The sequence below is a fragment of the Ceratotherium simum genome, chromosome 22 (assembly GCF_057802395.1).
Source record: "Ceratotherium simum simum isolate JZ-2026a chromosome 22, ASM5780239v1, whole genome shotgun sequence".
NCBI lineage: Eukaryota > Metazoa > Chordata > Mammalia > Perissodactyla > Rhinocerotidae > Ceratotherium > Ceratotherium simum.
The window spans coordinates 38,748,464-38,776,213 of NC_141921.1; the positions used below are offsets into that span (position 1 = coordinate 38,748,464).

At 59.1% G+C, this 27,750-nt stretch overlaps 1 protein-coding gene across 3 annotated transcripts; it reads left to right on the forward strand.

The window, feature by feature from the left end:
- Positions 1-27,750, forward strand: EPHA2 (EPH receptor A2). Of its 3 annotated transcripts, XM_087446751.1 has the most exons (18): positions 1-186; positions 4,710-4,777; positions 6,589-7,258; positions 15,547-15,702; positions 15,791-16,123; positions 16,649-16,764; positions 17,243-17,396; positions 17,879-17,978; positions 18,461-18,516; positions 18,801-18,926; positions 19,022-19,207; positions 19,424-19,485; positions 19,591-19,800; positions 20,016-20,165; positions 20,939-21,132; positions 22,011-22,166; positions 26,034-26,083; positions 26,820-27,750. In XM_087446751.1, the coding sequence occupies exons 1-17, from the start codon at positions 102-104 to the stop codon at positions 26,059-26,061; spliced, it is 2,850 nt and encodes a 949-aa protein (XP_087302877.1). In that variant the 5' UTR covers positions 1-101; the 3' UTR covers positions 26,062-26,083; positions 26,820-27,750. The 3 variants fall into 3 exon arrangements, with proteins under 3 accessions (XP_087302877.1, XP_087302878.1, XP_004425678.1); XM_004425621.3 differs by lacking the exon at positions 26,034-26,083 and having other exon boundaries at positions 2-186; XM_087446752.1 differs by lacking the exons at positions 22,011-22,166; positions 26,034-26,083.

Consider the following 27,750-nt stretch of genomic DNA (forward strand, 5'->3'; position numbering starts at 1 on the left):
AGAAGTTGCGCGCGGGTAGCAGGCGGGAGCGGGACACCGAGGCGGGCGTGCGGGCGTGCGGGAGCGGGCGCGGAGGATCGGCGGAGAGCGAGGAGCGCGGCATGGAGCTTCGGGCGCCCGGCGCCCGCCTCGCGCTGCTGTGGGGCTGCGTGCTGGCCGCGGCCGCCGCGGCTCAGGGCAAGGAAGGTGAGTGCGCGCGGCGGCCGCCCCGGCCGGACCCAGCCCGCGCGGCCCGACCCCTGGAGCCCTGCGCCCCTTAGAGCCTGCCGCGCCTGGACGCGCGCAACTTTGGAAACCGAGCTGGCAGCGCCCAGTCCCGGCGCGCTGGGGTCGGGAGGGCGGCGATCGGGACGAATCTGGGACCCCCACCCGGGGTTTTAGGGGCTCCAGTGACTGAGGGATTGCGGCCCGGGCGCGCGGGGCTCGGAGGCCGTCGAGAAGGGGTCGTGGCGCCGGCCACGCGGTTGCAGCCCGGGCGGCGGTTTCAGGAACGCGTCCCGGCGGGGGCGCGGGAGCCCCTTGGAGAAGGGGGTGTCTGGGGGGCTTTCCGCGGGCTCAGCTTCTTGGTGAGCGAATTCGCTAACCCGCTTGCCCCGATTTTGCGGAGAAGGCATTTCTGTGGAGGCCCCTCATTTTGGGGAGGGGGCTCTTCGGCCTGCGGGAGCCCCCTGCGGAAGCCCCTGCTCTCTGAGATTTTCCCCACGCCCCGCTTTGCCTCCAGTCCGGGAGGAGAGAATGGGGGTAGTTTCGGGTCAATCTGCCCACGCACAGCCTTCCCTCTTTCCCACCCCGCACTCCCAGGCTCGGGGGGCAGGTTCGGGGCGCGAATGGGGACAGGAAGGACCGAAGCCTAGAGTTCTGAGCAAAGGGTGACTCAGAACGAGGAAATGCGGCAGGTGGGGGCGCGGCCTCCCGAGGTGTGGAGCGGTCACCCCAGGGCCACCAGGGAGTCCGAGCACCTGGGGGTGGGGGACTGAATCACCCGCCCCCGCCCCAGCGCTCCCGGAGTCGCGCTGGCTAAGGGGCCACCGCAGACTTTGCCCTGGGCGGGGCGGGTGTGGGGATGGGGGCATTGCCCCTCAGCTAGGGTCGCAGAGACTTGGCCGAGGACCTTCCTGTCCACCCAGTGGAGGCCGGCTTCGGTTTCCAACAGAGAGAACAAGTTTTCCCCGCTGCCTGGGCAGAGCGAGGCTTCCGCAGGCTCCACCAGGGGGAAGTGCGGAGGAAGCCCTGGCCGGGTAGAAGTTTCCTGGAGCCTTGGCTTCTTTTTCCACCCCCCAAACTGGGGTCGGAGGATTTGGTATTCCAAGTTGGTTGGAAAAGAGGCCAGAGCTGGAGCTCTTGGGGGTGGAGGTGGGGGGTGACATCCTGTCCAGTCCCTGCATCAGTCAGGGCTCCTGGTCCCAATTTACAGGAGGAGTGGGTGGCAGGGATTCCTGTGGCCCTCAATACCTGCCCGCCAGCTTTTAGTCCTCCCCCTTCCTGGGGGACTGTGGTTGGAGGGGAGGGGGGCACAGCTGGAATCGCTAGAGGGCTTTCTTGAAGGCTGCCCATGGGGGTGGGGGCATCAGGCAGGACTGACACTACCAGCGGGGGTTGCTTGGCTGCTGCAGCCCCAGCCACCAGCCTGGAAGCCTGGAGCTGCCTTTTCCTTGTGCCCCATGTTGATCCCTCCTCAGCCTAGAGGACTAGCCCCCCTTCTGTGGGAGCGGGGAGGAAAGGGGTGTATTGGAGAGTCCTGGGATGGGGGAACGTGTTTGCTTAGCCTCCAAAAGTCCCTGTGAATTACTCCCTAGGGAAGTGTGCCTATGGTGGGAGAAGTGATGGGCCAGCTGGCAGCTGCTGGTTTGCTGAGTTCTTCGGGTTTCAGGCTGGATGTGGTGAAGCCACCTGGGGTGGGTTGGAGGGGGGCAGAGAGAAGGACACACATGCCCTTTCCACCCTTAGGCCAGGCTGCTGCTCACTTCCCTTCTTCTTTCTTGCCCTCTCCCCTTGGCTGTGGAGACCCAGATGGAGCCTGTTAGATTCTCAACCACCACAGAATCTGTTCTTCTTTTACAAATCAGGAAACTGAGGGAGGCCCCAGCCTTGGCCAGCCAGGGCCCTCTGCATAGCGAGGGTCAGGTCTGACCATCCAGCTTCTTGGGCTGCCAGACCCAGGGCCCTTTGCCTTCCGGTTTCATGGTGGATTTTCCTGAGAAGCGAGGCTAGCTGGGCAGGGGTGCAGTAGTTGCTGACTGGAGGTGTCTGAGGGGAAGAGGGCTGGAGAGTGCTCACGAGACCTGGAGAGTCCTTGGCTTCTTGATTCTGTAGGAGCCCAGTTTGCCCTCTGGCCGCTTCTCTTTTTTCTTCATTTTTTCCCCCGAGTGCTCTATCTCCCCCCTTTCTTTAGGAATTAGCTGGTCTTGGTTAAAGAGGGATGGAGAGCAGAGAGGTGACACCAGGGGAGCGGGTGGTAGTAGTGATTTGAGTAAGGAGCTGTGAGGCAGTATGGACCTGTAGGATGACATTATGGTGGGACTTGAGGCGGAGAAGGAGGTTTTCCTGGGGGTGGGGTGAAGGACAGAGGGCTCCTGGATGAGCCCTGCCTGGTCCGGGCCTCTCAGTGAAGCCTTGGGGGCAGTTGAGGGGCACCCAGGCCCCCACCCCTTCCAGGGAAGTGGGAACCTGTGACCCTGGAAGAGCTCAGGGAGAGAGCCGCACCCGCGTCAGGGTGGAGGGACCGGGCTTGGCTCCTGTTCCTGGTGATCGGTTCTGGGGAATTTCCCAGGAGGGGGCTGTGGCTGAAAGCCCCTGGGGAGGCTCCTTCCTATGTGAAGGCTTCTTTTCTTCTCAGATGAGCTGGGTGATACTTCTAGAGCCAAGCCTGGGGCTGGGAGGGGAGCTTGCTCTGGCAGGGTTGGTGGGGGTCCCTCAGTGCCAGGTTAACCCTTCAGAGCCTGGGACCCATGAGCCGCCTCCCTCAGGGGCATGACTGCAGCTTCCTACCCATCTGGTCTGGTCTGGTCTGGGGGAGGGGGGGTGCAGGCCTGTGAAGAGCACTCACCGTTGTCCTACCCACCCAGCTGGAGCCAGGAACCCCCAGATTCCTTCCTGTGTAGCCGGAACATTCCATTTGCTAGTAGGGTTAGTGAGTTTTCCAAGGCTGGGCCTGGGGCATGTCTGAACAAGTCCCTGTCCCTACCCCCCCCCAGCCACCCTCCTCCATCCCCCAGCCTTGGGCCTGGGGCCACATGGGATTTCCTTGTCCGTGTCTGGGCTGTGGGACCCTTCCTAGAGAGATTTGGCTGGTTGGGTGGCAGTACCTCATATCCAGGCCCCGGGGGCCTTCAGCCCAGGGGAGCAGGGCAGTGTAACCTCAGGAAAGGGTTTCTACGACTCCTCTCCAGCCCCTCGACTCGAGACCCCGCCCCCCCCCCCCCCCCCAGTCTCTGCTCCCTGCCTGCCCAGGATGCCCCCTCAGGGTCATTCTTCCAGGCCCTGGCCTTGAGGAATGCTGCCTCTTGAGGTCCTATGCTTGTGCTGCAGGGTCCAAAGGACATGAGAACTTGATCCGCTCCCCCCAATCCAGGGGCCTTGTGGAGTTTCCTCATGCCTCAGTTTCCGCAATCTCCTTGCCCTCCAGGGAGGGTGGCTCCTATTGGCAGCTCCCTGGACCTTACTTGGACATGGAGGAGGAGCAGCATCTGGGGCCTTGGGTCTCAGGCTGCAGCCACTGAGCCTGGCAGAGAGCCAGGGATGGACTGATGGGAGGTGCCCGGGGGCAGGCTAGATTTAGGGAAGCCCCTGGCTGTGTGTCCTGCCCCCAGGCTCCACATGACTCTTAGGGGACAGCATGGTCCTGGCACCTGGTCCCTCTGGGCCTGGAAGTCCCCTATAAAGGTCTCCATCCTTGGTCCCCCAGGCACCCCTGGCGGGGCAGGGGCCAGAGTGTGAGGAACAGGGGCAGCGGGGGCGACTTTCGCAGGGAAGGGCCCTCGCCAGCTGTGTGGATCTTTGGGCCCCTCCTAGAGGCCCCCGTGGGTTCAGGGCTTTATGCCGCCTGCTCTGTGGCTTTTGTGGTGGGAAGATTGGTTTCCAAACGCCCCCCACTGGTCCCCCCTCCCTGGAGCTGTTCCCACCTGTTAACAGCTCTCTCCTCCTGGAATGCTATGAGACGCGTGTGTACATACGTGTGCTGCATGTGTGTGTGCTGTGTGGCCTGGGTGGGGTTGGGGGTGTTTCACTCTGGGGGGATGTGGCAGGAACAGACACGAGTGCCCCCAAGGCCCCTGTGTGAAGTGCTGCCCAGGGGCCTTGTCCCAGGAAGCAGATGGGGCAACGTGATGTCACTTAATAGCCCTGCTCGCCCCAGCTTTCTGCCCAGCTGCTGTCCCCCTGCTGGGCTGAGCTCTGTCCTGCTCTGCCCAGCTGGGGGCTGACTGAGGGGGGCGGTGTGGCTGGAGCTGTGGCCTGGGAGACAGGAGGCATCGTCTTTACCCAGCCTTCTGTGTGGCTTTGACTAGGTCCCTCCCTTCCCTGGGCCTCTGTTTCCCCATTTGTCAAGGGATGGATCTCTCAGATATGGTGACCCCATGCAGTGGGGTCTCTCCTTGAGGGCTGAGGAAACCGTCAAGGCCTCTTGAGGTTCCTTGGGGTTCCTTTTCCGCCACGGTCTGACCCCTGGAGAGACCCACAAGCTCACTGGCCCACTCTCCCATCTCTTCCAGTTGTACTGTTGGACTTTGCCGCAGCTAAAGGGGAGCTTGGCTGGCTCACACACCCGTATGGCAAAGGGGTAAGCTTTCAGGGTTGGGTGGGGGCATATGGGAATGGGGAAACTGAGACCCGGGGGGATGGGGCCTGGCCTGATGAAACAGCTCAGCCAGGCTTCAGACTCAGGGTTCTGCTTCTCACACCAGGCTCAGACTCAGCTCCCCTAGGCCGGGGGGAGGGGGTTTGGAAGGTAGGGGAGGGACCTGAGAGGTGGGAATAACCGAGGGGACAGCTGGTCCCTGGCAGAGCAGGACCCTTGGATGCGCCAGAGGGCTGATGGTCTGAGGGCCTCCTCTGGTTCCCTCCATCCACCTCTTGGGAGGGAAGGGGTTAAAGGCCCCCCTGTCTTCGAGGTCCCAGCCCAGGAGGTAAGGGGTGAGGGAGGGACAGGGAGCAGTGGCTCCCAAGTCCCCATGGCCCTGGGAAACCGGATCAAGTTCCTTCCTGCTGGGCCCCTCTCCCTGCTCCCTCAGCTGTTCCTTCCCCTTCCTGCTTGGGGCTGAGTTTATTTTGCTTCATCCCACCTGAGTTTCCACCCCTCTGCCCTGCCCTGCTGTGACCAGGACAGTGGGCCAGCTGTTGGGGTCCTTTTCCCGGCTTTGCATGTGATCACTGTGTGGTCTTGGGGAAGATACTGCTGCTCTCTGGGCCTCAGTTTCCCACTCTGTACAATGGGCCCTTGCTGAGTTTGTCCTGGGGCCTGAGCCGAGGAGAGTGGTGTCTCCAGGGGGCTGCTTAGGACGGTTCCTACTGCCGGCCAGATCTGCGTGAGTTGGGTGCTTGTCCCTGGTCACTTTAGCTCCAAGGAGGCCTGGGGTGAAGTGCTAGAGGATTGCCAGGATCCTGGAATGTCCAGCTGGACGGGAACACAGATCACCTAATCCAATCCAGTCATTATACAGACTGGCAAATGGAGGCCCAAGGGCATTCGAGGCCATGGCCAATGTCACACAGTGCAGCTCATGCCTCTTTTCCTCGGCTGCTCTGCTTTCATTCATTCATTCACTCATTCCTTCAATAAATACTTTCCTGAGCACCTACTCTGTTCCAGGTAGGCCCTGGGGATACAGGAAGGAATTAGATGCAGTCCCTGCCAAGGAGCTCAGAATCTAGTGTGGGAGCAGATGTAGTTGCCTCCACCTAGATGCTGCGATAAAGGGGACACAGAGACTGGGAGCCAGAGAGGGGCACTTGGCCCAACTTGGGAAGTCTTCCCGGAGGAGGAGGCTGAGCTCTGTTCCGAGGAGGGAAGAACATGTGCTGATCTGTTCCAAAGCCAAAATCTAAATGATGGAGGATCATCCATTGTTTTTGACTTAACCCCCCTCCTGCCACTCACACACATCTGCACACGCGCACGTACAGTGAATAATAATGATGATGATGATGATACCAGCTGCCTTGTACGACAGCTGCTTCATCTTACCTGGGCCAGGCAGCGTGCTCAGCGTTTTGTAGACAATCTGTTTATTTATCCTTATAGCTACTCTGTGAGGTATCTTGCCCCATTGTACAGATGGGGACTTTGAGGCTCAGAGATCTCAAGTGATCCACCTGAGGACACACAGATCCCCCAGACTCACAGTCTGATAGCGGGGTTCAGCACCCAAACATGGGGTCAGAAACACCAGGGGACAGATCCTGGCTCAGCCACTTCTAGCAGTGGGGGTGACTTGATGCCCCTCTCTGGGCCTGTTTCCTTCCCTGTAGAAGTGGGATAGCAGGAACTGTAAAGCCTCTTCCTGAGGCCCAGCTCTGCCACCTGGGCATGGCCTCTGGGCCTCAGTTTCCCCCCGGGCGCCTGCCCACACTAACCTGTTGGCTCCCACACAGTGGGACCTGATGCAGAACATCATGGACGACATGCCCATCTACATGTACTCCGTGTGCAACGTGGTGGCCGGCGACCAGGACAACTGGCTCCGCACCAACTGGGTGTACCGTGGCGAGGCCGAGCGCATCTTCATCGAGCTCAAGTTCACTGTGCGCGACTGCAACAGCTTCCCCGGCGGCGCCAGCTCCTGCAAGGAGACCTTCAACCTCTACTATGCTGAGTCGGACGTGGACTACGGCACCAACTTCCAGAAGCGCCAGTTCACCAAGATCGACACCATCGCGCCTGACGAGATCACGGTCAGCAGCGACTTCGAGGCGCGCCACGTGAAGCTGAATGTGGAGGAGCGCTCTGTGGGGCCGCTCAGCCGCAAGGGCTTCTACCTGGCCTTCCAGGACATCGGTGCCTGCGTGGCGCTGCTCTCTGTCCGCGTCTACTACAAGAAGTGCCCCGAGCTGCTGCAGGGCCTGGCCCACTTCCCTGAGACCATCGCGGGCTCCGACGCACCCTCCCTGGCCACCGTGGCTGGCACCTGCGTGGACCACGCTGTGGTGCCACCCGGAGGCGAAGAGCCCCGCATGCACTGCGCGGTGGATGGCGAGTGGCTGGTGCCCATTGGTCAGTGCCTGTGCCGGGCGGGCTACGAGAAGGTGGAAGATGCCTGCCAGGGTGAGTGACGGTGCCAGGACGGAAAAGGAAAAGGGGTGCCGGGGTGGGGGGAGGCTGCATTCCCGGGCTTTAGTCTCGGCGCTGGGACCATGGGATCTCGGTAAAGCTATCCCTGCTCTGACATGCAGTGGTTCTGTCCGTGGAAATTGCAGGGCCTTCCCTTCAGTTTCCTTATTTATGACTTGATTCACTTATTCATTGAGAATGAATGAATTGGGAAACAGTACAGTATGGAGGTTACAAGCAAGGATTCTAGAACAAGAATGCCTGGCTTCAGATCCCAGCTCTACATTTAGCTGTGTGACCTTAAGCCAGTTCCTTACCCTCTCTGTGCCTGGGTTTCCTCATCTGTAAAATGGAGATGAACATAGTGCCCGTCTTGTAGGTTTGTTATGATAATCAAATGACTTAGCGCTCGTAAAGTGCTTATGTCAGTGTCTGACACATAAGTGCTTTTAAGTGTGGTTGTTATTTTTGATTCATTCCACCAATATAGCTTGAGTGTCTACTATATACCAGGACTGTGGCCACAAGTGCAGTCCCAGGGGCTAGTTCCATCTCTATTAACTCGCTGTGTGGTCTTAGGCAAGTCGCTTACCTTCTCCGGCCCCTCTTTTGTACATGGAGGTGAGTGAACTGGACCCAGGATTCACAGCCTATGGCTGCGCGTGAGAATCATCTGGGGAGCTTTTGAAAAATGCCTGCATGGAGGGAAAAGGCAGAAGGGAGACACAGGGTCTGTCCCCCTGCCTGACCCTCCCCAGGGCTAGACCCAGATTCTCCCACTGGGGCTTCTGCTGATGACAGTCGAGCCCAGAGAGGGGGCCCATGAAGTCAGACTCTCTGGGAAAGGGGCCTGGCATTGGTAAGCTCACATGGGAGGCTGCGGCTTGGCACAGCCAGGGCCTGTGACAGTGGAAACAACAGCAACGTGGATTTTTTTCAGCGGTGACTTTTTCTAGAAAACGCTGTGCGGCAGGGCATTTGCAGAATGCAGGCCGACCTTTGGAAGGCTAGCTCATCCCTTCTCTCTGGGAGCTTCTTTGCTGCGATAAGTGGGATGCTGAGAAATTGGGGGTTTAGTCCTTGCAGTTGTACATACCCAATACACATGGGGTGAATCTCTTTTCACCTCTGGCCTCGGGTTTCCTATCAATAAAATGAGAAGTTCCACTATACCAGCACACTTTATGCTTGGTTTTTAGCCATAGATCGTGCAACGCACGAGGTGGGTAGAAGTGTTGGAGGAGCCTGAAGCCCTTTCTAATGGGCTCCCCTTGCCTCCTAAAACAAATCCTCAGAACCTTGCTTAACACAGTCTGCAAACCCCTGGATGAGAAGGTCCCTAAGAGCCTTTCTGGCCATAAGCCTGTGGTGTAGTCTCTTCCGCCCCTTCCTACCACCCCATTGTCCTCCAGCTCCCCTCTGCTGAGCAAGTCCCCCTTCCCCAGGCCGCCCCTGCTTTAGGTGACCTCGAGTGCACACTCCCAGTTGCAGACAATGACTGTGGGCTAGGGGGCCGAGGCAGCCCAGTGGGTCGAGCAGGCCCTGCCCACATGACATCCTCACACAGGAATGCGGGGGTGGGGGCCAAGGGGCAGCTGAAAACTTTCCACAGGCTGGTGATTCAGGCCCTGCAGAGATAAGTGGCCGGTTGGGGTTGGGGGGGTCTCTCTAAGAAGGGGGGCAGCCTTCCCTCCCGGAGGTGGGGGGTCAGTCTTTGTTTGTGAAGAGCTGAGCAGGCCCGGGTAGGGAGGACTGATTCCAAGAGTGAAATCCTTGACTTTGCTGGTGGGACCCTCTCAGCTGGCAGCCACCTGTTGCCCTGGTTTTCCCCCCTTGGGATCCGTCCCCCAAAATTCCCTCCACTGTGGTTTAGGGGCCCTCTGTATGGCTGGGAACGCCCATGCTGGCTGCTCATTATCCCTCCAGACTTTTCCCTCAGCCCTGACCATGATGCCGATGGGGATCATACAGTCACTCTGGTGGAAAGTGCTCTCCAAGGGCAGGCACAAGCTAGGCAAGCGCTTTCTCTGGATGCTCTTGCTCAGTCCGCACCACCTTCCTGTGAGACTATTATCAGTTGCATTTAACAGACAGGAAACTGAGGCTCAGAGAGGCTCAGAGACTGCCCTGGAGTCACACAGCTAAAATGTGTCCGCATCATGATTTGAATCCAGGTGATGCAGCGGCCTCCAGGCCGGAGGATGGGTCAGGAAATGGGGCGGGAAATGACCAGTTCCTTTGGAATCCCTGACTCAGCTCCTGGCCCTGGGACAGGCTCTCAGGGCAGCCCCAGCAAGGCAGGTCCTGGTGCAGGAGATGGGGTGATTGGGGGGCTGTTACTGAGCACGTTCAGGGAGAAATGGAGGGAGGTGCAGGGTCTGTCCCCCTGCCTGACCCTCCATGGGGCCGTAGACCCAGAGTCGCCCCCCTGGGGCTTCTACTGATGACAGACCGAGCCCAGAGAGGGTCAAGGGTCCCCTGAGGTCACCCAGCACCTGGTCCAGGTTATTCCCAGAGCTCGTTTCTCCTCGGGGTTCTTTCCCCAGGAAGCGCGGAGCTCAGGAAAGAGTTAAATGGACAACGAGAGGCAGGCCTGCCCAGGTGCTGTGTCGGGACAGGTGGGCACACTGCCCGGAGAGCTCTCGTGAGCTATGTCAGGAATGAGCCAGCTTCGCCCCAGCCCTCCCGCCCTGCCCCCCGGCCCCGCCTGGGGGACAGTGGAGTCACTCAGGCTGACCGTCATCTCCCCCGGGGCGGCTGTGTCTCCCTGTTTGTCTCTGCTTCCTGTGCTGGCATTGGCAGCTGAGCTGGCGGGGCCCTGGTTGGCGCCTCGGCCCTGGGGACTGCCGGCCAGGTGAGCAGGTGGCCAGCGACTTGGGCCAGGGGCTCAGCCCGGCAGCTGGGAGGCTAGAGCTGGAAGTGGGCTCTAGTTTCTCTCTCCCCCAGTTCACAGGGACACCCCATTCCAGGGGCTGTGCTGTGCATCTCACAAGCAAGGTTCCCTTCAGTCTTCACAAACAACCCAGAGAGGCTGAGGACTTTTCCCCCATTTCACAGATGAGGAAACTGAGGCCCAGAGAGAGGAAACAGTGACCAATGACCAAAAGAGCAGGGGCCTGGCACGAGGAGGGCAGTGCACAGTCCCCAAATGCCCCTGGCACGTGTCCTACCCACAAGCTGCGTGACCTTGGCGAGTTCCCTGTGGGCCTCATTCTCCCCATCTGTAAAATGAGTGGGTTGGCCCCTTGCTGACCCAGTGGTCAGAGTCTGCCTCTTGTGACTTCTGCTGTGGATCAGTCTGAGAACCCAGATTGCTCTGGCAAACTGTTGACCAGGTGACCTCGCCACGTGTGGCAAGGAGCAGGGTCCTAGCGCTGGCACCCTGAGTGTCCCCGGCCTAGCCCGGGGTCCACAGCTGAAGGGGAGACATCCCCTGGGCAGGGATGGCTCTGAGGAAGGTGGTCCTTAGGCAGCATGGCCCTGGGCCGTGGCAGGGGCCGATCCTCGAGCTAGGGGCTCTGTGACGTGTTGACTCTTGGGCTTGTCCTCGCCCTGGGCAGTGCCCCCGGGCCTTACGTCTGTGGAGAGTCCTCTGGCCTCCAGGACGGGGGGGCCGTGGGCGGCAGCCCCCACCTCTATGCCCTGCCCGCCCCGCCCTCAGCTCACACTGGGGACAAATTCAGGTGCTGGCAGCTCTGGTAGGAGGCCCCTCCCTCCCTCCCTCCGGAGGTAAGTGGGTCCCCAGAACGGAAGGAAGGAGGTGCGGAAAGCAAACAAGATAAAAGGCTGGTGGTAGGGAGACAGCAGGAGGCGGAGGCTGGGGCGGGGGAGCCGTGCTTATCTGGCTTGGTGGAGGAATGTGCCCGAAGATAATTTCCCCAGGGTGTATGTGAAAGGGGCAAGGCGCTGGCGGCAATCAGGCCATGGGAACGACCCACTTTTTGGGGGACCCCAGGGCCTGCTTCGGAGCGAGAAGCCACCAGGGTCTGGCATTCTCAGTTCCCCTCATTCGCAGGGTCAATAACTTATGAGTTGCCGTTTGCTGTCTGTCAGGGCACGAGACAAAGTCCACGCTCTGCATCCTTGGGCTGAGGTGGCGTGCGCTGTCACCAGCTGGGCACAGGTTGGGGAGGTGACTGGCCCCAGGTGAATTGCCACTGCGACCTCTTGACCCTCTGACCTTGCCACCACCAGCATGGGAGGTGGTTGGGCCTGGGGGGAGGGGCTCTGCCAGGGGCTAGATTTGCATCACCCCAGTGGGCAGATGTCCCTGAGTCACCCCACACTGCCACCTGAGGGGCGGGCATCGGGAACTGGAAAAACCGGGGTGCAGCCCTGGGTGCAGCCACCATGCTCCAGTTCCCCTGCTCTGAGTGGCCCGGACCTGCCAGGCGACTGGGACCAGAGAAGCCCTTCACAGGTGTGCCAAAGCCAGGCTCTGTGCCGGGCATGGGTGTCCTGCTGCACCGTCCCCACAGGGTCTCCCTGAGCACTGAGACATTGCTCACTTCTGTGGCCTTAGAGTATGTGTTTAATGTGCCTTTTGCCATTCACTTATTCATTCATTCATTCATTCATTCATTCCTTCATCCATCCGTTTAGTCAACAAACATTATCTGAGCACCAACTACATGCCAGACTGTGTGCTGGGCCCTGGGACACAGATAAATCTGACATTCCTGCTCTCCAGGAGCTGCCAGTCTCATGGAGGATCCTAAGATGTACAGAAATAATTTCAAATGGAGCATGAAAGCCAGCCTGTGAATTCCCCTGGAGCAAAATGGTGTTTATCTACCTCACCATCATATCCCAGCACCCAGCATTGTGCCAGACACGTAGGAAGTGCTCAGTTTCTATTTGGTAAACATAAGATTGAGTAATAGATGCCCTAATGGGGCACAAGGGGGGCCAGAAATAGGGCAGTCTGGAAGGGCTGTGTAGAAGAGCTCAAGTTGGGTATTGAAGGATGCATAGGAGTTTGCTGGTTGGCTAAGGGACAGTGGGTATTTTGTGGACGTGGATATGTTCGAGTGTGTGGGACCCCCGTCCCCACTTGCCTGCCCAGAATGCCAGGAAATCCAACCAGGCAAAGTCAGGAAGACACAGGGGCCTGCTGGTGTCCTGCACATGAACTCTGGGGCCCCTGAGCACTGGCATACTGTGGTGGGGCCCTGGGGACAGCCCCTCATAGTTCTGTGGTTGGAGGAGGGGGCAGCGCATTCTCATCAGGCAAGCACACGCCCTGTTGATGCTGCCTCTTCACTGTATTATCTGGCACATCCGCAGCGGAAATCTCTCCAAATTCCCTCTTTCCTGCTGGCAGCCGGCGGGCCACCCCCAAGCTCCGGGGCCGAAGAATGGAACCCGACTCATCCCCCGCGTCTTCCTCTGGGCATAGGGCTGGGGGGCTGGGGAGCAACCACGTGGCGGGGAGTGGGGGCATTGCGGGGATTTGCAGGGAACTCAAGCCTTCGCCAGAACCAAGCCCAAGCTTGTGGTCCCCTCCGCAGCCTGGGAACCTGGGCTGGGAAGGTGCGATGGTGGTTCTGGGGGCCCCTGAGCACCCCGACTCCGCTGCGCCTAGACCATTGGCAGCCAGCGCTTACCCAGGGTGTAGGCTCCTTGGCGGATAAGTCAGGGCCTTTGGGGGAGTTGAAATCCCAGGATAAACATGGCCCAGCTTTCTGGAGTCTCATTTTCACTTGAAGATTTGGGGGAGGAGAGAGCTATTTTAGTATTGTAATAGATATGTTATGAGGAGGAATGCAGAGTACACATGGATTTCTTAAATACAGTAGGAGACTTGAAAGACCTTTGGGCCTTGAAGGAGGCCACTACCCCAGCCAAACCCCCCCGGGTTTGCTTCCACTCTTTTCTTCCCACAGGACATAAATGTGCCCAGTTTCAGAAGACCTGTGCTAGGAGGTGCCCCCCCCACACCCCCAGCTGCTCTGAAGTTAGTCTTGGGATTTTCTGGCTGTTGAAGCGGGTTGGGACTCAGCTCCTCTCTCTTTGGGCCTGTTTCAGAACTTTGATTTCTCTTTGCTCCAAACCGAGATGTTCATGGGAAAGGAGAGAGGGGTTCGGTCAGGCCTCTGCGGTTTTGGTTTCCGTTTCGTGTCTTGGGAGCCTGTTGACCTTGGATGAGCTGTTTCGCCTCTCTGAGCCTCAGTTTCCTCACCTCCAGAGTGGAATGAATGACAAACAACAGTGCCCAGTGTCACAGGCCTGTTGTGAGCACTACATGAATGTCAGGTGCTTGGCGCGCAAGCTGCACACAGTAGCAACTTAATCGGTGGTCGTCGCAATTGGGGCTCCAGGCTCTGCGCAGAGCGGAAGTCGGGTGCCAGGCCCTCTCCGTCCTGGACAAGCCCCCTTCCCTGTGGCGCGTGCCCGAGCTCTTTCAGGGCCTGTGCTGAGGTTTTTTTTTTTTTTTTAATAATTTTATTTATTTATTTATTTTTTCCCCCAAAGCCCCAGTAGATAGTTGTATGTCACAGTTGCACATCCTTCTAGTTGCTGTATGTGGGACGCGGCCTCAGCATGGCTGGAGAAGCGGTGCGTCGGTGCGCGCCCGGGATCCGAACCCGGGCCGCCAGCAGCGGAGCGTGCGCACTTAACCGCTAAGCCATGGGGCCGGCCCTGTGCTGAGGTTTTGACGTGGCTGGACAGGCGTGGCAGGGACAGGTTGCTGGGGTAGCCCCCAGACCCCCTTTCTGCAAGCAGAGTCATTAACAGGAAGTCTTTCCAAGTCCTCAAGGAACTGGGTGCCCTTTGATCCTGACCCTCAGTCCCCCTCCCCACCTCTGCTCATACAGGGGACTGGACCAGGACAGAGACTTTGTCCAAGAATATTTCCTGACAGCGTAGATCTGACTGTGCCGTTATTGTCCACATCAAACCTTCAGTGGCTCTCATTGCCCCCAGGATACAGTCCTGGCTCCTGGGCCTGGCATTAAAGGTCTTTCTCAATCTGGTCCCTGGAGACCTCTCTGCCTTATTGCCTGCTGCTCCCCCGGTTTGCGCCCACAAAGCTGCTCATATTTTCTGTGTGAGTCGTGCTCTTCCTCACTCCAACTCCTTTTCCCAATATTTCTGCCCTGCTGAACTCCTACTCAGCCTCTAAGCCCCAGCTGAAATATCCCCTCCATGACTCCTGAGACCTCTGGCTGAGGTTATCTCCACCCCCTCAGCCCTTTGCCCCCTACTCCTTTGTGGTAGACATTGTCATGTGCTCCTGCTCCGAGTTCAGGGGCTCAGTCTCATCTCAGGGCCCGTGCCTCGCACAGGGCCGGGCACGGAGTAGAGGATCAGCGAGTGAGTGGTGAACGTGGCACTGAGGTTGGAGGTATCTCAGGACCCTCTCTGCAAAATAAGCTGAAGGGGGGGCAGTAACTGTAGGGTTGTGGATGAGGTCCTTAGGATGACCCACCCCACTCTGGCCACTTCAGCAGCTGCCCAAGCCCTGGACGGCCCTGCAGAGTGGGGCCTGTGTCTGGGCAGCTTCCTGCCTGTGGGACCAGGAAGGGGCTTGGGGCAGGAGCAGGATAGGGCGGTGGGAGGAAGAAGCGCTCTGGAATCAGGTGCTGAGCCCCTAGCTGGCCTGGCCAGGACAGGACCTGCCACTGGGGGAGGAAGAGCTGCTTCCTGGCTGCCCTTGCGAGTGGCGGAAATGACTCAGTCCTGGAAGCAGATCCAGAGAAAATACTGGAAGTCTGCCTTTCCTGCTTCCTGTCGACCAGCCCCGGAATGGGAAGGTGGTTGGGTGCTGGGGTGGGAGGAGCACCCAGAGGGGTGGCATCCTGAGCTGGTGCGCTTGCCTGATCATTGGAGGTGGTGGTGATAGTCAGTCAACAAACACAAACGGTGAAGAAGACACAGTTACTGCCCTGGGCAATGCAAAGTCCAGGTGGGAACCTTCAGGCTGGTCTGCACGAATTAAAGAGGATAAGAGAGGTGGGCAGCGTGCTCTGTCCAGCGCTGAGCCAGGTGTGAGAGAGGATTCTTAGGAAGCTGAAAAGTGAGATGTGGGCATTGAATGCCAGGCTCGGGGGCGTGGTGCTTCTTGTGAGGCCAGCGGGGAGTGATGCAAAGGTTTGGAGCACGTGGGCAAGGCACTTCCTGGGTGCCCCGCGGGAACTAGTGCTTGCTGCGCATTTTCTCATCACAAGATGATTTGCTAATGAGGTTGAGCGACTTGCTTGGCATCCCACGGCCAGGGAGTGGAAAAGTCGCTTGGGACAGGAACTGCTCCAACTGATGTCTGTCCCTCTGCCCGCCAGCCTGCTCGCCTGGATTCTTCAAGACCGAGGCGTCTGAGAGCCCCTGTTTGGAGTGCCCCGCACACACCCTGCCGTCCCCCGAGGGGGCCACCTTCTGCGAGTGTGAGGAAGGCTACTTCCGGGCCCCACAGGACTCGCTGTCGATGCCCTGCACCCGTGAGTCTCGTGTGGGTCCGGGAGGGGTGACAGGTGGGCGTGGCGTGGGGGTGGACGTGTCCCAGCTCTGGCCTCTGCCCCTGCGCAGGCCCGCCCTCCGCTCCGCACTACCTCACGGCCGTGGGCATGGGCGCCAAAGTGGAGCTGCGCTGGACGCCCCCCCAGGACAATGGGGGCCGCGAGGATGTCGTCTACAGTGTCACCTGCGAGCAGTGCTGGCCCGAGTCGGGCGAGTGTGGGCCCTGCGAGGCCAGCGTGCAGTACTCGGAGCCGCCGCACGCGCTGACCCGCACCAGTGTGACCGTCAGTGACCTGGAGCCCCACATGAACTACACCTTCGTCGTGGAGGCCCGCAACGGCGTCTCTGGCCTGGTCACCAGCCGCAGCTTCCGCACTGCCAGCGTCAGCATCAACCAGACAGGTGAGGGCCCGGGGGGCGGCTCTGCCCTGGGGGCTGCCCGGGGGTCTTCAGGAGGATGGCCGCCAGGGCTCGGCTGTGTTCAGAGAGAGGGAGTAGCAAGTGGTTGAAAGTACAGTCTCTGGCTGGAGTCACTTGCGAGCTCTGCGACTGTGGGCAAGTTACTTAAGCTCTCTAAGCCTCAGTTTCCTCTCCTGTAAAATGGGGGTAATAGGGCTATTGAGAGGATTTCATAAATTCTTATATATAAGGCTCTCAGAACAGGGCCTGGTCCATAGAAAGGATATAGCAAGAGTCGGCTGTGTTTTTTTTGTTATTTAGGCACTCCTAAATACTCACAGGGCCCCTCTGATGTGCCAGCCCGTGGTGGGGCCGGGGCTGGGGCTCTGTGCTCTGCAGCGGGAAGTGAAGACCCCCCAGGGTGGGGTCTCAAGAGCCTGGGCTGTGGATGGGACCAGGTCTGGGTGCACTCGCCCCCTGCCCCCCGGTGGCTCCTCACACCCCTCCCCCACTGGCTGTCCCCCCCAGAGCCCCCCAAGGTGCAGCTGGAGGGCCGCAGCACCACCTCGCTGAGTGTCTCCTGGAGCATACCCCCGCCGCAGCAGAGCCGCGTGTGGAAATACGAGGTCACCTATCGCAAGAAGGTAACTCACAAAGAGTCAGGGACTGGCCCCCACTGGGCTGTGAGCAGAGGACCGGCCGGTCACATAGATGCTCACCACACAACATAGCTATCTGAAGCAGCTCCATTCTGCAGATGGGGAAACTGAGGTCTGGGGACTTCCTGAGAGTCACCTCTCCCGGGCCAGCACAGCAGAGATTTGTGGGAGAGAAGACACAGTGTTGTGGAATCTCCAGAAGCAATAGTTGGGGGTGAGGGAAAGAGTGCGGTCTTGGGGATCAGACAGACCTGGGTTTGAGTCCTGGCTCATGTATTTGCTGGCTGGGACCTTGAGCTGTCACTTCACTTCTCTGAGCCTCAGTTTCCTCTTCTGTGAGAAGAGCACTGAGTCTGCTAACGTAGGTGAGCCACCTTGCTGAGCTGGGGGTGGTCTCTGGCAGGCTGAGCTGATGCCCCTGCCCTGCCCTCATTGCCCCCCTCTACCTGCTGGCTACCTACAGGGGGACTCCAACAGCTACAACGTGCGCCGCACCGAGGGCTTCTCCGTGACCCTGGACGACCTGGCTCCGGACACCACCTACCTGGTCCAGGTGCAGGCACTGACGCAGGAGGGCCAGGGTGCTGGCAGCAAGGTGCACGAGTTCCAGACGCTGTGTGAGTTGGGGACCATGGCGTGGGCCAGGCCAGGGCCCAGAAATGGAGCAGTTGGGACATCCTGGGAGGAGGAAATGGATCAAAAAACTCAGAAACGCCCCCCTCCTGGTCAGCCAGGGCCTAGGACAGCCCTGTGTGGGTGGGCCCCAAGCCTGGGGAGGGTACAGAATTGAGGGCTGGGGGAAGGGGACCAGGGACATGCATTCAGGGCAGTGTTGTAAGAAGGAAGGACATGGGCAGACCCAGTTCAAATTGGGCATCGTGGCAAGAGTCCCACACACCTGGGAATACTACTGTATTCCCTAGGGAAGGCCTCTCCTTTACCATCTGTGCAATGGGAATAAATATCCTCATGAACCGTCACAAGTAAAAGCACCCAGCACTGTCTGGGGTCCCTAAAGTGGGCTTTGGGTGCAACAGGGGTGTTGCCATGGTTTGGAGCATGGGGGGCTCCCTTGTCATCAGCTGGTCTACCCTGACAGCCACGGAAGGATCTGGCAACATGGCAATGATTGGTGGAGTAGCCGTCAGCGTTCTCTTGCTTCTGGTGCTGGCAGGAATCGGCATCTTCATCCACCGCAGGTTCGTTGGAGCCCACGCCCGGGCTCCCCCAGGGCTTAGGTGGGACACGGAGGGGTGGGAACCTCAGTTTGCTGTCTGGAAAATGGGCTGATAGTAATCTAATTCCTGCCTCCGGGGGTGTGAAGATGCAACGAGCTGTGAAGTGCCCAGCACAGCGCCTGGCACACCGTGGGGGCTCGGGACATGGTGGCCATTATTAATTGGTATGTCCACACTTCCTCTGCACACGTGGGCAGGAAGCGCTGGGGAGCGCTGAGGAGGAAAGCCCTCATTATGGCCGTTATGGGGCCATTACGGGGCGTAGATCCTGAGTGAGCCCTGCCTGCTCATTTCCTCTCTGGCCTTCCCCGAGCCCTCTGCCCCATGCCGGAGTGCTGAGCACACCAAGCCCCCACTCAGGACCAGAGTAGGGTCAGGAGGGTCCTTGGCCAGAGCCGATCCCTGACCTCCCTGTGTGTTTGGTTCCCCTGGGGTTCTCTTAGGAGGAAGAGCCTGCGAACCCGCCAGTCCTCGGAGGATGTTTACTTCTCCAAGTCAGGTGAGAGGCAGCGCCCCCCACGCCCAGCCCGGCCCTGCCCTCCCCACGGGCCTCCCTAGCTCTGTGGCGGAGATGGGGGCAGCCAGGCATTCCTGGGGCTCTGGGGTAGGCCCAGGGCTTCCTTGGGTGGGTCATAGGGGCTGGGCCAGAAGCTCCATGCCCTGTAGCCTGGTGCACGTCTCTTGAGGTCCCCAGTCGTGTTGCCTCCTTCACCTCTAGGGCAGGCCCTCACAGGGACCCCTCACTGAGCTGTCTATGACCTTGCCCCTCCTTCCCCCTTCCAGAACAACTGAAGCCCCTGAAGACATACGTGGATCCCCACACATACGAGGACCCCAACCAGGCTGTGCTCAAGTTCACCACCGAGATCCATCCATCCTGTGTCACGCGGCAGAAGGTGATCGGAGCAGGTAAGGTTGGCGCGCCTGCCGAGGGGCCTGGTACGGGGTGGGAGCGCCCGGTGCCCGGCTGACCGAGGTGCTTCTCCCGCCTCACTTGCCTGCAGGAGAGTTTGGGGAGGTGTACAGGGGGACCCTGAAGGTGTCGGGGAAGAAGGAGGTACCTGTGGCCATCAAGACGCTGAAAGCCGGCTACACGGAGAAGCAGCGGGTGGACTTCCTCAGCGAGGCGAGCATCATGGGCCAGTTCAGCCACCACAACATCATCCGCCTCGAGGGCGTTGTCTCCAAATGTGAGGCTCGGCGCTAGATGTGGGGGTGGGAGACCCTCAGGGGCCTGACCCACACCCGGGGTGGGGAGGGGCTGCCCACTAGGGTCACTGAACAGCAGCTCTGTCCATAGCTGTGCCCACTGCCCACACCCACAGCTGTGCCCACTTCCCCCCCACACCTGTGCCACCTCCTTACAACTATGGCCATCTCCTTACACCTGTGCCCACCCCCTGCAGATAAGCCCATGATGATCATCACTGAATACATGGAGAACGGGGCCCTGGACAAGTTCCTTCGGGTAAGGGTGTGGGCTGGGGTGGGCAGGGGATCCGTGGCCAGCATGCTCAGGGGTGCTCTGGTGGGCTTGGGGCCAGCGGGCGGCTGAGGGCCTGTGCTCCGGCAGGAGAAGGATGGCGAGTTCAGCGTGCTGCAGCTGGTGGGCATGCTGCGGGGCATCGCGGCCGGCATGAAGTACCTGGCCAACATGAACTACGTCCACCGCGACCTGGCCGCCCGCAACATCCTCGTCAACAGCAACCTGGTCTGCAAGGTGTCTGACTTCGGCCTGTCCCGTGTGCTGGAGGACGACCCCGAGGCCACCTACACCACCAGTGTAAGTGCTAGGGCTGCTGTCACCCCCGGGGATGGAGGCCTTGAGGGTGAAGCAGGCTTCGCCCGGCTCTGAGGTCCTCTCACCTGCACCCCTGGGGCAAGAACACCTCTAGGGGGCACGGAGGAGGGGTCTGGACTGCAGTAGCTGGCCCTGGCTGTGATAGTCCCAGGGCTGGTCAGAGGGGACAGTAGTGACCGGGCCTGGGTCCCCTGCAGGGTGGCAAGATCCCGATCCGCTGGACGGCCCCGGAGGCCATTTCCTACCGCAAGTTCACCTCGGCCAGTGACGTGTGGAGCTATGGCATTGTCATGTGGGAGGTGATGACGTACGGCGAGCGGCCCTACTGGGAGCTGTCAAACCACGAGGTAGGCCCAATCACCCTGCCCAGGCCTGCCCTGGACCTGAGCTTAAAGCCTTTACTTAGTCCTGAACCCCAGGGGCTGGGCTGAGAGGAGTTTTGGGGGCTAATCTCCATCTGGTACAGCCATTCACTGGTTCGTTTGGTTAATGTTTATTGAGGGCCTACTAGGTGACAGGCCTTGTGCTGGGTTCCAGACGCATTCCCTGCTTACAGTCAGTGGAAGGACAAGGAAACAGTTAGTGGAGGGGGCGTGCGTGTATGTGTGCATGCGTGCATGTGCATTTATATGTGTGTGCATGTGTATATATATTCATATGTGCATGCAGTTGTGTGTGTGCATGTGTGTGCGCCCATGTGTCTGGTGCCTCACACAGTCTGGAGGCCTGGAAGGCTTCTTAGAGGAGATGACGTCTCTGCTGAGGCCAGGTGGAGACACAGAGGGGAAGAGCACTCTAGCAGAAGGGAGCAACTTGTATAGGCGTCCAGAGACTGGAGGGATGCTGGCTGCAGGGCACACAGCATGGCTGCTCCTGGGGTGCCCTGTGAGGGTGCAGGGTCAGGAGTCCCTTCCTCCATGGGACTCTGGAGACAGCCCCTTAGCACTTGCCCTTTGTACGGCTCTGAATGTCGTGTGTCGGGCTCAAGAAAGGAGGCCATCCCCTCTGTTTCTGGGGTTCCCCTTCCCTCCTCTGCCTGCCTCCATGTACGGGCGCTCCCCGGGGCGCCTGCGTGGGTCTAGGGGCTGTGAAGGCACCCTGACATCCTGCCCCCCGCCAGGTGATGAAGGCCATCAACGACGGCTTCCGGCTCCCCACGCCCATGGACTGCCCCTCCGCCATCTACCAGCTCATGATGCAGTGCTGGCAGCAGGAGCGCACCCGCCGCCCCAAGTTCGCCGACATCGTCAGCATCCTCGACAAGCTCATCCGAGCCCCCGACTCCCTCAAGACCCTGGCTGACTTTGACCCCCGGTGAGTTCCGTGCCCTCTGCCCGGGGAGCCCCCAGTTTACTCCTGAGCCACGTCAGAGTAGTGGCCAGCCAGAGTAGTGGGCGGGGGGCTTGGAAGTTATGCGGGGGTTAATAGGGACGGGCGCAGGTAATGCCCACAGAAGCAGTCGACATATCTGGTAAATGTGCCGGCCCTGTGCTCAGCACGTAACATGTTTTCACTCATTTAAAGAACCTACGAGGGCCGGCCTGGTGGTGCAGCAGTTAAGTGCGTGCACTCTGCTTCGACGGCCCGGGGTTCACAGGTTCAGATCCTGGGCGCGCACTGACACACCACTTGTCAAGCCATGCTGTGGCAGCGTCCCATATAAAGTAGAGGAAGATGGGCACAGATGTTAGCCCAGGACCAATCTTCCTCAAGAAAAAAAGGGGAGGATTGGCATCAGATGTTAACTCAGGGCTAGTCCTCCTCACACACACAAAAATAATAAAAAAATAAAGAACCTACGAGATGGCTCCTATAATTAGCCCCCTTTTGTAGATGAGGAAACTGAGACATAGGGCAATTAAGCATCATATGTTCTGGCAAGTGGCCAGGCTGGGACTGTGCCTCTAGGAACCTGAATCTCTCTCCTAACATTTCGTCATTTGGGGGTTATTTGGGGTGGTGTTGTCAGTAGGAGTAGAGGAGGTGTTAGTAGCTATAAACACTGAGTGCTCCCGAAATGCCAGGCTGTCTCTCTGAGCCCTCCCTGACTCTGTTTGCCTCTTGCCCGGCTGAGGAAACTGAGGCACGGGGCAGCTGAGTGAATTGCCTCGGTTAGGGAGCGGCAGGCTCGGGGCCCTGGGCAGGCCGGGTGCAGCAGCCTCTCACCCGCGGGCGGGTGCCTCCTGTTGCAGGGTGTCCATCCGGCTGCCCAGCACCAGCGGCTCAGAGGGGGTGCCCTTCCACACGGTGTCCGAGTGGCTTGAGTCCATCAAGATGCAGCAGTACACAGAGCACTTCCTGGCGGCCGGCTACACCGCCATCGAGAAGGTGGTGCAGATGACCAACGAGTGAGTCGGGCCGCCCACCCGCCCGCTTGCCACCTCCCGGGGCTGCCTCTGGCTCCACCACCAACCCGCCCAACACGCCCCTGCTTTCTCTCGCTCTCTGCTTCTCTTCTGGGGAGAGAGGCTTCGCAGGAAGGGCAGCACCAGGCAGGCAGCCAGCAGTTCCACTTGGCTCCCTCCTCTCCCTGCATCTTTTCTCGAGAGCGGGAAGATAACGGTAATCGTGATGATAACAGGAACATTTATGGAGGGCTGACTGTGGCGGCTCTGTGCTTGAGCACTTGGAGTCAGTCCTCATGACCCCTCAGCAGGGGGTCCTGTTGGTATTCCCACCAGACGGGTGAGAAACGGTGCAGACCAGAGCAGTGACTTGCCCAGGGTCCCACGGCCACTAGGGGCAGAGTAGGATTCCAGCCCTGGTTGGTCAGGGTCCAGAGCTCAGGGACCACAGAGGTCATTAGTGGAGAAACTGAGGCTCAGAGAGCTTACGTGGCCTACTTCAGCTCACACAGTTCATAGCCGGGACTCTGGGGGAAGAAAGGCTCCCCTTCATAGCCATCGCCTGATTGCATTCCCTGTTTGCCTTCTGAATAGATGCTATTCTACTTCCCCTTTTAACAAGTGGGGAAACTGAGGCTGAGAGCTTCCATAGCTTGCCTGAGGTCACACAGCCCGTTAGGGGTAGCATCCTTTCCAGGATGCCGAGAAGAAATGGGCAGAGCCCTTGGGCTTCCTGGCTGATACCCAGCAGAGAGGGTCCCGTGCCAACCCGTCCCGGGCACCTCTCCCCACGTGGTTGACTCTCAGCCCTGCAGTCCAGCCTGACGAGAAGTGCCAGTTACCCCTTGCCCCGGCACTGGGGATGGCCGTTGTTCAGGCTGCCCGATGGGGGCTCTTCTCTCCTCCCTGCTCCAGCGTTTGGGGACTTTCTCGGCAGAGTCTTGGCACAGACACCTCCTCCCACCCCAAGAGGGGGAGACGTTATCTTCTTAGCCTTTCGTGCCTCTAAAAATAGTGTTATATGGTCCCAATAGCCCAGTTTGTACAGGGTCCAAGGTCATGGCGGGAATGGGCCCCTGGGGCTGGGAGGTTTTGGGAACCACATGGATGGGATGACCCGGGTCTCCCACAGTTCTGGGTCACGGTTCTGGGACTTGAGCCTGTGCGTGAACATTCTCCAGGGCCTCTGAAAATCACTCAGCTGGGCTTCTGACCTCTTGGTCCAGGCCTCTCATCCCAGGGGACAGCGGGGGATGGGAGTCAGGCGGGGACAGACCTGACCAGAGGGAGGCGTGGAGATGTGAAGAGAGGGGCAGGTCCCGGGATATCTTGTTGTCAGCCAGCTGCAGGGTCCCTGGGCTCTGCAGTCACACCTGGGTTCAAGTCGCACATTTCCACTTCATAGCTGGTGACCTTGGTCAAATGAGGTTCCATCTGTGAACCTTGGTCTCCGTTTCCCCATCGAGGGGATCGCGTGGTGCGGTGCAGATGACACGCCTGGTGCACAGGAGGGGCTTCATCCCTGTCACTCTCCTCTTTGCCTCCACTCCCTTGCTTTCTGCCCGCAGCCTCTGGGCCCATGCCGGGGTTCCTGGGCCCCTCCTTTTCCTGGGGACCTGGAACAGCCCACTTTGCCCCTCCAGGGCTCCCACCCAGGTCAGCACAGCTTCTCTTCTGGGGGGGCAGCGCTGAGGGAAAGAAATGCTTATAGGAAACACATGTTCTTAGAAGTTTCCCGAAATAGCCCGGGGTGCTCCTCTGCCAATTCCTTTCCCACGAGCAGGGACAAGGCTGTCTTGGATTGATGGAGGCTGTGTGTGTGTGCATGTGTGTTGTGTTTTGAAAAGGCCTAGATAAAGGCAGGAAGTCATTCCACGCTCCCTCCTCCCTCCACCAGCCCGTTGACCCTCAGACCTGGGGCCTGCGTGACTCACATCACCACTGCCTCCTTGTTCTAAAGCAATGAAAGAAATGGGATCTCAAAGCACTTTTTCACCCTGAAGGCTCTGTCTGCATATGCCGTGGATCCTGGGGGAAGCTCTGAGCTGGTCTCAGCATCAGCCCTTTCCCGATGGGGTCAGGATTTAGGCTTCGATGTCCTACCCGCCTCCTCCGCCTCCCTGCTTCCTTGACCCCCTCCCAAGGGGCTGGCTGCTTGCTCCCCTGTGGTCCCGCAGCGGCCGCCTTTTCTCACCTTGAGCATTTAGGATGCTATTTTGGAGTCACTTGAGTTTCTAGCTAGACTTGTGGTTCTAAAATGTTGTTTGAGGAGCTAGTGAAAGGTTGCACCCCAGAAAAATGCCCAGCCCATCGCAGGCCCTGCCCAGTGTCCGAGGCTACTGCATACAGTGTCCTGTGGCGGGAGGGGTGGGGCGCAGGCTGATGGCGCGCTGCTGGAACGTGTGCTGAGAGAATGAATGATCGGACACGTGGCGCTCCGGGAGCTCTCTCTCGCTCCACTCTTTTGGTGCCCAGGGCCAGCGCACAGTAGGTGCTCAGCAGGGAGCTGTGGCCTTTGAATTTCCCAGGGCCAGGGCTGGCATTGTGAGTGCTCAGGAAGAAGGCGGCCTCAGTCATGTGTTTCCCCACCCCCGTGATGGGAGTTGATGGGAGTGACTGCCCTGGGTTACTCAGGGGGAAACTGAGGCTGGGGCAGGAACAAGCTTGGGATGGTCTGCCATAGGCCACAGGCATTGGCCCGTCTGTGACCCTCATCCTGTGTGTCTGTTTGTGGTTAGGAAATGAGGCATGGAAGATGTCGAGGGCTTTGTGTTGGAAGAGAATGGGGCTGGGGCAGGTGGCTCAGGAGTATCTAATCAGAGCCCCCAATTTTACGTATAAAGAAACTGAGGCCCGAAGACAGGACAGGACCCACCCAAGGCTTTGATGGCGTCCAGGACTGGAATTGAGCCTCCTGCCTCCAGCCCAGGGTTTTTGCCTCCTCCGGGCCTCAGAAGCAGCCTCAGCTCCCACCCTGTCAGATTAGCTACACCCGTCTGGGATAGGGGCCGAAGATGACCGGGACAATGGCTCCCTCTCCACTAAAGCGTTCATCCATTCATTCATTCAGCCAGACACTCCTTGAGGACCTGCTGTGTACCAGGCCTATCCTGGACCCCCGGAGGGGGCGAGGGTGAGAGGATGAGCCCAGGGGACTAGGTCTCAGCCATTGCCCTCCTATAGCTTCCATAACCCACTGGTTCTTAAACCATACATCAGGGCCTTCGGGACCTAATAAAATGCACACTCCCCGCCCCGCCTCCAGAATGTCAAGGTCAGTGAGTCTGCAGTTGGGCCTTCTCAGCAGGTGCCTCCTTCCCCGGTGGTCCCACTGCTTATCTGGGAGCCATGCTTTGAGACCTACAGGTGTGGGGAAAACAGCGCTTCTTTTTCAACTGTATAGGTTCGAAACGGCACTGCAGTGATAGGTTAGGAAGTTCTCCCAGGTGTCCGACTTCTGGCTTTCTTGCTGCAGTGGGAGCAGCCAGCCCTCTCCTGGAGGTCCCCAAGCCACGCTCCCCATGCACCTGGGCCTGCCCTTCCCTGCTCAGCCCTTCTCCAAGGGCTCCCAGAGCCTGTGGGAAAGTCATGTCTCCAGAATTGCAAATAGGAGCTTACACCATATAATTAGCTCTGTTTACAGCCAGGAGACGGGCCATAAAAACCTGGGTGTTTTCATGGGTTTGGGCTGGTGGGTGAGGACGGTGGAGGAGAAAAACTCCCCGAGTGAGCAATAAACGTCACGCTCGAGGGCTCCTGGGAGTGGAAGTGGTTTTACGAGGGGATGGAGGGGCATGAAGGGAGGGGCGGTGGGCTCCTGGGCACGTCTTTCCATCTGGCACTGATGTAGCCTTCCTCCTCTGCCACCAGTTTCCAGGGTCTCCCACCCTCCGGTTAGGCATCATCATCCCATTTTACAGGTGAGGAAATTGAGGTTCCTAAAGGGAAAGCACCTGCCTCAGGGTGACCTAGTCACTGGATCTGGTGACCCACAAGCCTCTCCCACTAGAAACCAGCAGAACTTTAACCCTTAACGGTCCCTTAGCAACTGTGTCCCAAGTCCTTCCTCAGTTATCAGCAGTGGGAACTTGGAGGGAGTGGGGGTGAAATAAGGCAATGGCTGTGAAGAGACCTTGGGCGGAAAGCTTTGAGCAACACCCCTAGAGGGTCCCCGGTCCCTGTGCGCCTGGGGATGGCATCAGTGCTGCCTGGGGAGGAGGCCTTAGCTGGGGACACTGGGGACAGACCTGGGGTGGGGGAGGGGAGGCATTTGTCCACAGCTGGTGTGATTCCCAGCTCTTCTACCTCCTAGCAGTGTGACTTTGGGCAAGTCACTCCACCTCTCTGAGCCTCGGTTTTCTCTGCAAATGGGGATGAAAAGAGCACCTACTTCACAGATAATCATGCAGATTTGATGTAAAAAAAAAAAAGCCTCTCCCAGAGGCGGCGCTTCTGTCATTTTCCTGACTTTGTCAATGTTGGCAAGCTTTCGGGATGTGCGTCCTCCTCTCAGGCCTCTGCCTAACCCGAGCTCTCTCGCCCCCAGGTGCCCAAGGCCCCCGCACTCCCTCTTCTCCCCGCCTCCCCCTCCCCCTCACAGCTGCCCACCTCTCCCGAGTCAGCCCCTAACTCTCCCTCTCCCCCTCCTGCCCACAGCGACATCAAGAGGATTGGGGTGCGGCTGCCCGGCCACCAGAAACGCATCGCCTACAGCCTGCTTGGACTCAAGGACCAGGTGAACACAGTGGGGATCCCCATCTGAACTCCAACAGGCCTTGAGCCCCCCTTGGCCAAGAATACTTGAAACAGCAGTGGCCTTCCTGCCAGCTTCGCACTGGGCCACCAGGGACCTTATTTATTTCTGGTTGTTCGTTACTGAGGCCACCCTGAGGCCTCTGCTGGGGGGTCTGGGACGACACCTTGGCCTGAACTGAGGAGATACTCAGGGACCCCGGGCCGGGGGGCCTCTTCGCCTATGAAAGACAGACAACTAAGCACTTAGCAGGCACCGCCATGTTCCCAGCATCCCCTGGGGCAGGAGCCCCCCAAAAGCCTAAGGACGCACACATGGGACATTTCTAGACTGGTCTCCCCTTCACTGTCTCGGGATGTGGGGGGTCAGCCTGTCGCCACAGGAACAGGGTACCTCAAGCCCCACCGACTAACGAGAAGAAGACAGACAGCAGACTCAGCTGGGCGAGACCCTCGGTGGTTCCCCAATCCTTCCAGTGCCTTCAGCCCCACCAGGCCAAAAACTCTCGCTTCCCCTGGGGCCCTCGCAGGACGCTTGGTTGTGTTGAGGTTTTTTTCAATATGTATTTTGTACTTTGTGGAGAGAATGTGTGGGTGGCAGGGGGCCTGGCCAGGGCTGGGAGCAGACGACGGGCTGTGTCAGACATTCCCAGGCAGGGGGCCAGTCCATCGGGTCTCCTGCCCCTTTAGACAATATTCATAACTCTGTCAGTGTTAACGATTTTGTTTTCTGGGGTATATTTTTGAACCTTAATTTATTTTATTTTTTTTATATTTATTGTTAGGAAATGACTTATTTCTGCTCTGGAATAAAGTTGCAGATGGTTCAAACTGA